This window comes from Erinaceus europaeus, chromosome 1, assembly GCF_950295315.1.
Source record: "Erinaceus europaeus chromosome 1, mEriEur2.1, whole genome shotgun sequence".
Lineage (NCBI taxonomy): Eukaryota > Metazoa > Chordata > Mammalia > Eulipotyphla > Erinaceidae > Erinaceus > Erinaceus europaeus.
In genome coordinates, this window is record NC_080162.1 from 86,402,289 (window position 1) to 86,416,831 (window position 14,543).

General features: G+C 39.3%; 1 protein-coding gene across 11 annotated transcripts in view; it reads right to left on the reverse strand.

Annotated features, from left to right (window-relative positions):
- PTPRT (protein tyrosine phosphatase receptor type T) overlaps positions 1–14,543 on the reverse strand; it is a 1,549,072-nt gene that overhangs the window by 576,335 nt on the left and 958,194 nt on the right. For all 11 annotated transcript variants that reach the window (XM_060190244.1, XM_060190260.1, XM_060190255.1 and 8 more), the window contains exon 8: positions 11,722–12,018. In XM_060190244.1, coding sequence (XP_060046227.1) covers positions 11,722–12,018 — 297 coding nt within the window. The remainder of the gene's footprint in view (positions 1–11,721; positions 12,019–14,543) is intronic.

A 14,543-nucleotide genomic window follows, 5' to 3' on the forward strand; every position in this document is an offset into this window, starting at 1 on the left:
TGAAAAATGTTATACATGTACAAACTACTATATTTTACTGTTGACTGTAAAACATTAATCCCTGGGGAGTCGGGCGGTAGCATAGTGGGTCAAGCGCACTGTGCAAAGCTCAAGGACCTGCATAAGAATCCTGGTTCGAGCCCTGGCTACCCACCTGCAGTGGAGTCGTTTCACAGGCGGTGAAGCAGGTCTGCAGGTGTCTATCTTTCTCTCCCCCTCTCTGTCTTCCCCTCCTCTCTCCATTTCTCTGTCCTATCCAACAACAATGACAACAATAACCATAACAATGTTAAACAAGATCAACAAAAGGAAAAATAAATAAATATTTAAAAAAATAAATAAACAATGAAAAACAATTAAAAAACATTAATCCCCTTCCAATAAAGAAAAAAATGGTTATGGTCCTACTATATGTTGAAGGATGAGCCAAGAGTATGTGCTGATGGATGGAATATGGGAAGTAGGGTTTTTGAATTGCACAAAAGGAGGCACAATCACAGAGTAAATGGGCTTTGGCAGAAAGCAAGTAAAGTGATTTACTTAGAGACTTTTATCCATTATACCTTCCAGAGAATGGTAGCATTATCATCTTTATTTTACAGATGGGACCACTAAAGAATACAGAATATAGGTAAGTTAACTAAGATTGCATAACAAAGTAATGAACGGAGCTTGAATAGAGCCCAGATCCTCTGTATGTAAAGTTTTTTTCTGAATCATCTCTTTCTTCAGAAAGCCTGAAATAGACACACACACACACACACACACACACACCTATTAAAGGCAAAGTCAGTTGTCTCAGTCCTGGGCCATGGACTCTTTTTACCACCAGACTAACTATAGGTCAGGAAGTCCTTTTCAATGAAGTACACTTTTATTCTTTTTGTTCATTTGTTTCTTTTGCCCCCATCTAGTTCACTGTGAAAAAAACTCTTTGGAGAAAGATTCCTTTCTTTGTCTTATCCATTTCTGTGTCACATTACCCTGCCTTTTTTTTTTCTTTATAATTCTTTAATGAATCCACATATTCCCTTTCCATGATTTCATTTCTTCTTCTATCTAACAGCGTGGAACTTTCCATCCTTTTGACAGAGTTCTACAACAAAGGTTAATTACTTTATAATTTCATTCACTTTAGAAAAAAGCACACTAAAATTGCTAATTTTAACTGTGCTTCTTGTCAGTAAGTTCATGTAAATTCACTGTAATTAAACCAGATGTTTTCTTGTGTCTTAAAGTCAGGTGGTAATTTAAGGGAAATTTTCATTTCAACATAAAGGAGAACAGAGTGTTATAAGGGAAGTTTTCTCTCCTCTTCTCCCTCTCCATTTTCATATCTGAAAAATGGGGCTAAAGATGGTGGACTCTGAAGGCTGCTTTGAGAATTAATAAGTGGGCTTGTGTAAAAGCACATAACCCTGCACAGTTACCAGATATTTGCCATTCTGGTTATCTTTTTTTTTTTGGTTAATATTTTATTTTATTTTATTTATTTATTTATTTATTTATTTATTTATTTATTCCCTTTTGTTGCCCTTGTTGTTTTATTGCTGTAGTTATTATTGTTGTTGTCGTCGTTGTTGGATAGGACAGAGAGAAATGGAGAGAGGAGGGGAAGACAGAGAGGAGGAGAGAAAGATAGACACCTGCAGACCCGCTTCACCGCCTGTGAAGCGACTCCCCTGCAGGTGGGGAGCCGGGTTCGAACCGGGATCCTTATGCCGGTCCTTGTGCTTTGCGCCACCTGCGCTTAACCCGCTGCGCTACAGCCCGACTCCCCATTCTGGTTATCTTATTTAGATCATTTCCTCCTCTTCATTCCAATTATCATATTCATTGGTTAATTTGCTGTTGCCCTTTATAGGAAAACTCAGAACTTAAGGAAAAATTAAAATAATTGAAAGCCTCTTAGTGGTCACTATTACACTGAATTGTGAAAGAGACTTATGGAGACAAGACAGATTTAGATTATTTCATTCTATTTGTATTTTCTAGGCTTGTTGGAAGGAGAATTTTTTCTGGATAATTTTTTCACATCTCAAGACATAGGATTTATCATTTTAATGGAACATACACAGTGGTGTATATGAAAATGTTTCACAATCAACTTTACAAGAAAACAAAACAACAATGTGTTTGTCAGTTTCTATGGTGTAAATATCTCCACTGTGTCCCATTTCAGTCAATGAATCTGATATTACTAAAAGCAGGGATGGGTGGGAAGAGAACCTAATGATCAGCTATAGCAAGCTAGCATGAGCTGGTTTAGAATATAGATAAATTACATTTAGAAAGCAAATCCTTGCCTTCTTAAGTGGTGGACATAAACAGGGCTCTAAGACACTGTGAAAGAGACATGAGCGTTGTTGCCTAGAATTCATAAATATATTCATTCAATAAATATTTAAAGAAAGTCTGTTATATGTTAGACAAACTATACACATATAGATGCACACACACACACATACCACACACAGAATATTTAGATGATAAATGCCATACAAAACTTAAACAACATAATTTGTCACACTAACAATCAGAAAAAAAAACCAAGCCGAAGAAGCTTTTGAGAAGATCCAATATCCCTTCATGATCAAAATAAATAAATAGTGGTCTGGGAGGTGGAGCAGTGGTAAAGCTTTGGACTCTCAAGCATGAGGTCCCGAGTTCGATCCCCAGCAGCACATGTGCCAGACTGATGTCTGGTTCTTTCTCTCTCCTATCTTTCTCATAAATAAATAAAATCTTTAAAAAAAAAATAAATAAAATAAATAAATAAATAAATAAATAATGAGGATGGAAAATTCCTTAATCTAATTGTGTCTAAATAGAGAAAATCCACATTATACTCAACAGCAAGAAACTGAAAGTTTTTCTTCCTATGTCTGATACAAGACAAGACTGTTCATTATCACTATCAGTAGTCTAAGTAGTCTTGGAAGTCCTATCCTTAGCATTTAGAGAAGAGTGAGGAATAAGAAAGAATACGGATTGGAAGAGAAGAAACAACATTGTTACCATCTGCAAATGCAGAAAGTGCACATAAAAAAATCCAAAAGAATTCAGCAGAAAACTCCTGTAAATTGTTAGACAATATAGTACGGTGACAGGCTACAAAATCAATATATAAAAGTCATTGACATTCTTTGATCTAAAAAGAAAAACAGAAGGAGAAAGAGGAGGAGGAGAAGGAGAAGAAGAAGAAGAGACCTTTTATAACAACATTAAAAACAATTAAAAATAATAAGGTATCTAAGAACAAACTTAAGAAAGGAGGCAGGAGAATTATATAAACTGAAAATTATGAATCACTATTAAAGTAGATCAGAGGAAAAAACCTCAAAGAAATAGAAAGATATCCCACACTCCTGTTTTGGCAGAGCTAATGTCATTAAAATGTCTATCTTACCCTGCGCCATGCACAGGTTTAATGCAATCTCTATCAAGGTTCTACTAAAATTCTTGCAGGTGGGGAGCCAGGGGCTCGACAGGGCTCCTAACACCAGTCCTTGCGCTTTGCACCACATGCACTCAACACGCTGCGCTATCCCCAGACTCCTGCTATGTCCTATGTTTTATAGTCAATTGATTATAATTTTTGTACAACTATTTTATGGGAGTCTAAATTTCCTTATTATAAAATAGAAAAATTAAACTTTTTTTCCCATGGGTACTAAGATTAAGTGAATCCACATCCCCAATGAAAATACAAATATAGCTTTTCATTTTCTTTTTTTACAAAATGATACATTTTTTATGGGGAAAAAACATCACCTTTATCTCACAACCAAATTGCATATTTGTCTAACCTTTAACCCCTGCAATCTCACTTTTAGGAATTCACCCTGAAAATATTGTGAAAATGCCAAATAATATATGCCCATGGCTATCTGTCACAGTACTGCTGATGGCAAATAATGGAAACAGCCTATTATTATTATATTATTTAGATATTATTTAGTGGATATTCTAAGTTTTTATTTTGAGGTCAGTATCTAGGAGTCATAAGAGGAAAATGATAGAAAAACACTAAGCTTTGGGAATAAGGTCTTGTATTCATAAAATTCTGCTGAAATAAACCCAAGTACACCCATATAATGAAATCCCAAATAGTCATTTAAAAAAATAAAGAGCAGAAATCTGTACATATTGATCTAGAGCCATGGCTAGGATGTAGTAAGGGGATAAAAGTACAAGATAGAGAAGAGATGTATTATGCTGTATTTCATATAAAAATAAGAGAAATATTTCTTGTAAAAACACCTATAGGAGTGGTCCAGGAGGGTGGCACAGTGGATAAAGCACTAAACTCTCAAGCATGAAATCTTAAATTCTATCCTGGTATTACATGTACCAGAGAGATGTTCATATTTGTTCTCTTTCTTTATCTTTCTCTGTCTCTCTCTTCTTCCTCCCTACTCTCCCTCGTCCTTTATGTATCATTAATGGGTAAATAAAGCTGTAAAGTTTAAAAATATATAGGAAAGTTAAATTTGAAATGAATAAAAAAAAACTATTAAGTAATGGACTCTGAGGTGGGGTGGTGGGGTGGGATTGTTCAGGTCCTGGAACTTGATGGTGGAAGAGGACCTTGGTGAGGGGTCAGCGTGCTATGTGAAAAACTGAGAAATATTACATGTGTATCAACTAATGTATTTTACTGTTGACTGTAAAGCATTAATCCCCACAATAAAGAAAAAAATAAATCAGAGTAAAAGACACTAACAATGCTTCTTTAAGTGTATCATTTCATCTCTTGATAGTTTTGACTTTGAATCTTTCAACTTTTTTGATGTTAAACCCTTTGAGAATATATTGCTTCAATGGGGGAAAAGGCAAAACTTAAAATGAAAACAAATGATCCTGTTTATCAATTTGATATTGTCACTATATGGAGGAAAGAATGAAGCTTTGAACAGGTTATTAGAACTACTGAAGGAGCAAAAAGATCTTTAACTTAACCTAATAGTTTTCTTTTTTTATTTTATTTTTAAACATTTATTTATTTATTTATTCCTTTTTGTTGCCCTTGTTGTTATACTGTTGTTGTTAATGATGTTGTCGTTGTTGGATAGGACAGAGAGAAATGGAAAGAGGAGGGGAAGAGAAAGATAGACACCTACAGACGTGCTTCACCGCCTGTGAAATGACTCCCCTGAAGGTGGGGGGCCGGGGGCTCGCTTGAATCTAGATCTTATGCCAGACCTTGCACTTTGCACCATCTGCACTTAACCCACTGCGCTACTGCCAGACTCCCCCTAATAGTTTTCTTGTTTATTTTGGGATTGGTCTTATAATTGAAAAAAAAAAAAAACTGTATAAATGGAACAAATGCATACTACGGTTATTGGTAACCAGGGTTCTCACTGTGGGCGAAGGGAGAATATGAATGGAGAGAGGGTAAGAATCCTGTAGTGTTAAAGTTGAATCAGCATAAGCTTACAATTTAAAACAAATACATTTTATTGCTCTAACTCTACCTACTTAGAAAGCCAGAAGGTAATGAGACCCCATCCAGAAAACTTAAGATGCCTGTCTTACTGTCAAAACCCCACTGCCCAAACAGTGGAGGTGGGTAGGGATGATGCACCAGGTCAAGTTCACACATTACCATGCACAAGGGCCTGGGTTCAAACCCTTGCTGCCCACTTGCAGGGGAGAAGCTTCACTAACAGTAAAGCAGGTGTGAAGGTGTCTGTTTTTATCCCTCCCCACCAATTTCTCTCTATTGCATTAAATTTAAAAAAAAAAAAAACTTACAGGGAAATAAAATGACCACTGAGAGTCTCTGAGCCCCAGCAATAAATAAGACTGGTGGTAAAAAAAAAAAAAAAAAAAAAAATCCATCAAAACAAACACATAAAAAGGAGAAATAACACTCCCCACTAAAAGCAGCCAAATATTTTAGGTCAATGTTGACTTTAGATCTGAAGCAGAACCATTATATTATAATTTAAATATTTTGTTGAGTCAGAAGCAAGAAGTAACAGAACCAAAGGGTCAATGTGTCAAACTGAAGGGATACCCTCTAGCTATGTGAGACAATTTGAGCACTGAAATAAATAAGGAGGCCAGTGAAGTAGCTCAGCAGCTAGAACTCACGTTTTACATGTCTGAGGACCTGAGTTCAATCCCCAGCATCACACATGCAGGAGCAAGATGGTGCTCTTATCTTTGTCTCTCTTTCTCTCGTTTTCTCTTCCATAAACAAATAAATAAATAAATATATTTTTAATAAAAAGCAGCAACAGTAAAGAAGTTTCTGATAAGTATTCAAGAGCTGAGGAGTGTCTATAACTTGCACTCAGGAAATCCTTGGAAGTACCAGTAGCCAGACCTGAGCAAAGCTCTGATTTAAAATTAATTAATTAACTAAACAAACAAACAGAAGATGAGAGATTGTACCCATGTGTCAATGATGACACTGCTAACCATAAAATCCCAATTAAAATGATTAAAAAACAGCATATCTACAGATTAGTATGGGTATTTTACATTTGATTTTATGTGCATGAAATAACTTGTAAAATAATGTTCAATTACCAATAAAAACATTTAAAATAAATAAAGATATAACCTTTTAAAAAGAACAATTATATAGCTGACAAGGAGATGGTTTGTGGGTAGGATTCATGTTTTACAAACTTGAGACTCCAGGTTCAATCATCAGCACCATATATATCAGAGTGGTGCTCTGGCCTCATACATGCTCTCTTCTCCCTCCCCTCCTCTTTCTCCTCTCCCCTCCCCTCCCCCTCACTCTTTCCCCTCCCTCTCCCTCTTCCTCTCCCCTTCTCCCATAAGTGGAAGGGCAGTGAGTGTAATCAGAGCACTAATCATTTTTGTCATATGCAGAGCTAGGGATCAAACCTAGAACCGTAGTTGTGCAAGCCCCGTGTTATACCACCATTTTTTTAAAAAAGTTTTTCTTTTTAATATTTTATTTACTTATTCATGAAGAAGACAGGCAGAGAGAGAGAAAGAACCAGACATCACTCTGGTACATGTGCTGCCAGGGATTAAACTCAGGACTTCATGCTTGAGAATCCAAAACTTCATTCACTGCTCCACCTCCTGGACTACACTATTATACCACTTGTTACTATTTCAACTTTTCTAAAGTTTTGACATATAGCCAAATAAAATCTTGGCTACGAGTCAGTGTTCTAGAACAGGAATGTTACTGTCTACACTGTAGGTACTCCATAAATGGCAGCCAAAATGAAACCATCTTCATTACAGTTTTCAATGCTTCATCTATCACTTTTCACAACCTTGGATGTGGGCTGGTTGAAGACACAGAAGGGACCACTAAAGTGAACTGTGGCTTTGCTGGAGAGATTTGTGAAAAGAAGGGGGGGCAAAGAAGCCATCTAGTCTCCTCTCAACAGCCGCTTCCCAGATGAAGAAAAGGAGCTCTGTGGTGATGAGCTTCTCTCACTGGTGGTGGATTACTTCTCAGGCCCTCAAAAGCACTGGGGTGCTGATATTACAAATTCTACAAATTCCCCAGAAGACAATATTGTAGCAGGGACAAAAGCAGCATGAGCCCAGTCAGCTCAATCAGCTAGAGAGATTGTTCCATGATTCCCTTAAGGGTTGAAGTTGCGGGGGGGGGGGGGGGGGCTTTGTTTAATCATTGGAGCTATGTTCCATCTCCTGTTTGTCCTTGAGGTGATCCAGTTCCTCAAAAAACAGAAGTAGTGACTCTCCCTCTCTAGGAAGAATTACACTTAACCCTGGAATGGTGAAGAAATCTGTGTTCTTCAAAGACCAGGCTTCTCTTCCCAGTACATTCTGAGGTGTGGATTCAGTGTAGCCATTAGAGCAAGGATTGGTATGTTTAATATAATGTCCACCCATCTTGGTAGAGAAAGAATTTATGTTTTATTAATGTAGCTTAATTAAAATTTAATTTCAAAGCATTGCTGCTCTCACACTGTTCTGATCAAAGCTTTGCGATTTTTGTTTTCTCCCTTGGTGACAAGCAAGAGAAAGGGAGAGCTTAAAGCCATACCTTAAAGATGGATCTTTAAGGCACATTGGCACTTGTGGATAATACTTAATAACAGCCCAAGGTGGGAAGAGCATCCTAAGAAATATATGTTCTAGAAAAGGGGCTAGAAAGCTGGATCAGGGAAGAGAATAGCTCACAAATATGGGAAAGGTGTATAAATATTGTTGACTGTAAACCTCATCGATCTGATCTGATCTGAGGCCCATATTCAGCTTATATAACCTATATAACCTCTGCATCCCTGTAGATCTTAGCTCACATTCTGTGGTCATGAATAGGAACATTCCAAGCTGCCCCCCAGAAAATAACTTGGGCTTACCTGCATATCAGAAGCCAGGCTCAGAAAAAAACAAAACAAAACAAACAAACAAAAAACTAGGATAGTCATGGGCCCTTTGGAATATAACTAAAATAGGCCTACTAACTATCTACAAAATGTAGACCACCCCCCAACTCTTCATCTGCAATATTCTAGCCTTTAGGTTTATGGTTAGTCAACAATTTGTTTGGCTTTATATGTTAACTCTTTTTTCAGTCACCAGGTTCCAGATGCTAGCATGATGCAACCAGACTTCCTAGGGCAGATGATCCCACCAGTGTGTCCTGGAGCCCACTTCCCCAGAGCCCTTCCCCACTAAGGAAAGAGAGAGACAGACTGGAGTATGGATCGACCTGCCAATGTCCATGTTCAGTGAAGAAGCAATTACAGAAGCCAGACTTTCCACCTTCTGTACCCCATAATGTTCCTTGGTCCAAACTCCCAGAGGAATAAAGAATAGGAAAGCTATCAGGGGAGAAAATGGGATACAGAGTTCTGGTGGCGGGAACTGTGTGGAGTTGTACCCCTCTTATGCTAAGGTTTTTGTCAGTGTTTCCCTTTTTACAAATACTGAATAAATAAATAAATAAAGACATTTGCACCAGGCAGAAAAGTGAAAAGGAAAAAAACAAACAACAAAAAAAAGAAATATATGTCCTGAGCTGCTCCTCTTGTTCACCTTCAGAATTCTGAGCTTTCAAGTTAATTTCAACTGTGGCCCCTCTCTATCTAACAACAGGGTGTCGGCAAGTGTTCCCTTAAACACTTGTCATGAAGCCACCTTTCTTACCCCTACTCAGCTGCTGAGTTCTGACCCCCAGCACATCACCACTCATTCTGAGTCTGTCATATTTTCTAAGGCAGACAGAGTTAATGAATGTCAAGAGCACTGAAGATGTTTCCCAGGGCAGGTGGGTGGTTTCTAAGTTGCTTGTGCTAGAGGAGCCTTTGGCAATAAATTTCTCTTTCTGGGTTTAGCACTGACAATCTGTAGGGCATTATCTCCACCTCTTTATCTCCCACCTCCTTTAATTGGCACAGAAATATATAAGGCAGGTACTATGATTCACTTTATTTTGTAGATGAGGAAATTCAGGCACTCAGGGGGGTAAGTAATTAGTCTAGAGTATATTTGATTCCACTGTCCATCTTAAACAGTGAATTGTCTTACCTCCTGGGAACTCAGTATTAGACTTTTTTAAAAAAAAACAATATTCAATATTCAGTAAGCTTAGGGCTTTAGCTCCTGGGCTGCAGAGAGAAGCCAGGATGACATACTAGACCCTCTCTATCAGAGATGGGATGGAAGTGCGTTCACACAAAGCTAAGGGCACAGATGGTATGAAAATTCTGATTCAAAGGGAATGGAACCCACAGAATATTGAGATGCTTTGCAGGGCAGGAAGATGAGTTCTGGGGTAATAGAGCCTGCATTCCCATAGTCAATGCCTCCCAGAATCACACTCTGCAGCAGATGCAGAATGGTTATAAGGATTAAGGTGAAGAAAATAAGTGAGTAGGTATAATAGCTTACCCAGGATGGTGCCTGCTCTGCCATGCATGTGGCCCAGGTTACAGCCCTTGCTACAACACAAGAGGTGGTGCATAACATACACTGTTGAGTTCTCTGTGGGTCCAGGTCACTTGAATCTTCTCTCTGACTTCTTCCCCTTCCTTACTAGTCCTACTGTCACATCCTCTCCCAACTACTCCTGAGAAAACTTTCTTGATCCATCATATAAACATCCTTATATACATCTTATATATCCTTATATAGATCCTTATATACATCTCAAGACTCTGGTTCAAGGAAATCAAAGACAACCCACAAGACCAGAGACAGCATGGATGAGGGAAGCTGAAATGTGTCCACTAGGACACATCAAGACACAAAATGGTGTTTCCTATTATGGATATGATCTTGAACTGCCAAAGTCTGTATGATAATGGTCACCTGTTGTGGAGTTACGTACAAAATGTATTGAGTACGTGGAGAGGAATATTCAAGTTAACTTGGGACAGTCAGGAAAGCTTCTTGGCAGAAGTAGCATATGAGCCAGAGTTTGACAGATTAATGGTATGTTCTGCAAACAGGGAGGAAAAGGCGATTCCAAGCAGGAGAAACTTCATGTGCAAGGTCAGAAGGAAAAGTGATACATTCTGGGAAAACACATGTGGTCTATAAACCTGAAGTCTGGAATTCCAATGAAGTCCAAGAACCCTGTGGGGGTAAAGGTGAGAGAAATGGAGGTGCCCGTGCTAACTCCAGGTCTCTATCTTGAACTACTAGATGCATTTCAACCAGATGAGGAGCACAAGGAGATACATTAGAACAGAAAAGGATATTAGTTCACTAGTGGATATTCTGGGCTTGAGATGCTTATAGCATTCCCCACTGAGTGTTCAGTTCTGAGTGCATCCAATGTATGTGCTAAGTTTTTCTGTGGATTTTCTGGTTAAGAACCTCATAAGATACAGAACTGTTTGATCCCAAAGCTCCACATACTGAAACAATACAATATAGTCTTTCTTCCCCAGAACCCTACCCCACTAGGGAAAGGTAGCTGGGGGCTATGGATCAACCTGTCAATGCCTATGTCCAGCAGAGAAACAATTACAGAAACTAGTTGGTTCATACTCTCAAAAGGGTAAAGAATAGGAAACCTTCCAGTGGAGGGGATTGGAATAAGGCATGCTGGTGGTGGGAATTGTATGAATTGTACCCCATCTTATCCTACAATCTTATCTATTGTTATTAAAGCATCAATAATAAATTTTTAAAAATAAGTTGAAAAATAAGAAAACACAAAGCAGAACTTGGGCTGGTTTTGGTGTGCTGCCCCAAAGTAAAGGACTCTGGGGTGGAGAGTGGAGTGTGGGGAAAAGTTCAAGTCCTGGAACACTATGTCAGGGAAGGATCTAGAGGTTGTTGAACTATTATGTGGAAAACTGAGAAATGTTACACATGTACAAACGACTGCATTTTGGTTTTTTGTTACTGTATTTTCCTGTTGACTGTAAGCCTTTAATTCCTACCCTATTTTTTTAAAGACAATATAGCCTTCTTTTAGGAGTTAACCTCAGGAGTTAGCTATGGTTAGCCTCCACAGTTTTAAACAATGGGCATAGTTGGTGGGATAAAACGAGAAGAAAGATGGGGGATATGAAGGGGTCAGATTTGAAGGTATGTCAGTGTCCCTGTCTGTGGGAAAGACACCTCACCTCCTGAAGTTGTGCAACACACAGTGGCCTTTCACAGGAGACTGGAAAAGAGGAAGTTGTAGGGAAGGAGATTAAAGATACAGGGAAAACATAAACTTCCTACCCCTGAGCAGATGCAACAGTTCCCAGTCTCCAAGTAAACTCACTGCCTTCCCTCACTCACCATCTTCCTCTGTCTGTACCACAAGCTCCTCGCTCTCCATCCGACCCTCAGGATTGGACAGAAGGAGCCTCAGCCGGATGGTCATGAAGGGACGTAGGCCACGCAGAGTGTAATGGGAAGAGGTCTGAATCACCTCCTCGGCCTCGTACTGCTGCTGGTTGAACACATACTGGTACTGCACTGTGAGGTTGTAGCTGTGGCAGCGGGTCACCGCGTAGCCGAAGGGCTCCCACTGCAGGGTCAACTGCCGGGCTCGGATGTCCACAATCTCCACATTCTGCGGGCCGTGCACAGGGTCTGCAACACACATACACAAAAGGAACAAGGCTTTGAGGAGACTCAAGAAAGTGAGCATGAGGGCTCCGGGTGAAGCAGGGATCACCAGCATATGGCTTCTGGTTCCAGCTCCTGGCTCCCTACCTACAGGGCGGCCTATCCAACAACAACAGCAATGATAACAATAACAGCAAGGGCAACAACAACAACAATAAAAATTGGGGGAAAAAAGTGGGCATGTGCTGTGTCAGAACTCAGGATGGAGGGGCAGCTCATAAAATTCATCTCAGCCGTTGCCCTCAGGGTTCTTGCCAGAGTATAATTAAATTATGTTCTGCTGTTCTTTAAACCATATTCCTTTTTTCTTGCTTAAATACATGCATCGACAAGATAATTATATAAGGCTGAATCACTTGCCATAAATAAATGTTACCCATAGAAATAAATGTAAAACTGTTCACTTTATTTATTTATTTATTTATTTATACCTGGGGTTCAGTGCCTGTAGGACAAATTCAACAATTCCAGCAACCTTTTTTAAAAATACAAACCCCTTTTTTCTTTTTTTCTTTTTTGATAGAGATAAATTTAGAGGAAAGGAGGAGAGAGAGAGAGAGGGAGAAAAGAGAGAGAGAGAGAGAAGAGAGAGAGACACCTGCAGCATTGTTTTTAACAATTGTGAAGCTATCTGCTATAAGGGTAAGCAGGGGCTTGAGCCCCGGCCCTCATCTATGGCTATGTGTGTATTCAACCAGGTTCACCATTGCCCAGCCACTCCACATTGTTAAATTCTTCAAAGTTCATGAGGACACCACCAAAAGTCATCTTAGGACCACCAACTGCGCACAACACTTGCAGGAGATATTTACTCATAATGTAGCAGTAACTCTGATCTGCCACCTTGTGTTTAATCAAACAAGGGCACTGAGAAATCAGCTCCTGTCTGCAGTTAGCAACAACAAGACGTACTGACATACAGGTGTGGTCTCCAGAGCAGGTCCAACATCCAGTCTACTGACAAAGTACCTGTGACCCATTGACTGTGCCTTGGAGTAGACTCTCGCTTCATTGACAACACAGCTCAACACTTCCCAGCCTCCCACAATACCTCTCAACCCTTCTTTCACTCCTTTCTACAATGTCCCAACAGGTTCTCCAAAACAATGTTCTGGAAGCTAATCTAGTCATTGCATCTCACCCAAATGTTCTAACTCCATTCTCCACACTCATCTTGCTCCCAGATTCTTGTGTATCAATCTATGTCTTTATTACCAATATTTATTTTTTCTATACACAAGCCAAACATATATATATATACACACACACACACACAATTATTATTCTCCTTATGCAAAGTTAATTCAATTAGTTTTAGGAATTTGTTATGACTGAAGAATAACATTTGTTTATTTGTTTATTTTGCCAGAGCACTACTGAACTCTGGCTTCTGGTGGTGCTGGGGATTGAGACTGGGACCTTTGGAGCCTCAGGCATAAAGGTCTTTCTATATAACTACTATGCTATCTCCCTAGAAAAATGACTTCTCTTGAGACTACTATCCCTACAAGTTTTTGTGTCAAATTCTCTTTGCTGTGAGGATCTCAGCAAAGCCTGGAAAACCATCAGCATATTTTGCCGAGTGCTACCTATAGCACTTTACCAAGTGATGCCATCTCTTTGGGTTCATTTATTATTTCATAGTAAACTGGTGATAAAATAGTAACTAACATCATTGGGAGAGGAGAGGACAGTAAAATGGGATGTTGTTTGCAATGAAGTAGGACCTGAAACTTAATTAGCACTCCATATATGGCAGGGTTTCTTTTTCCCCAGAAATAAGAAAAATAATAAAATGAATAAGGCCCAATCTTTTGCATGTCTTGTAAGAAGCAGCACTGTATAGCATCCTTATTTAGAATGACAGATTCTACACCTCAGACCATTTCTAGGTGGTTGCCTCTGTGTCAATGCAGCAATAGGAATGAGAGAAAACCCTTGACACAACTCTGTCCCTAAGGGAAAAATGTCCTGTGGATTATATCAGAGCCATCCCAAGAATCAAATTTCAAATCAGACCTTTATTGAGAAGGATGTTAAGGAATGTCAACAGCCAGCTCAAACCTGCTCACACACTGTTGAGAAGCTGGGGGCAGCCTGGCCACAATCCACTGGGGAGTTCATGGCCACTCTCTGTCCAATTATTCATGCTCACAGGTCCTTTTGTGTAAAGGACAGCCAGCATCATGAAAAGCAAGGGGGTGATGTTGACAGTGTGACATTGACTGAGCTGTTGTGGAGGGTCTATTGTGCTAAGTTCACATAAAACAGAATTTGAAAAGTGAGGTCCCACAGTGAGTGAGGGAGTGATGTTCTGCTGTGGCTGCCACAGCTGCTTGGTCTAACAATTCATGTTGGTGGAGGACAAAGGTTCAAGCAAAAGGATAATGACACGTGGCTTACCTGAGCACCTGAGTATTCATACCTCCTTGTCCATCTGGAATCTTGCATCAAGTCTAGACACCAGACTGTACCAGAAAGGGAATATT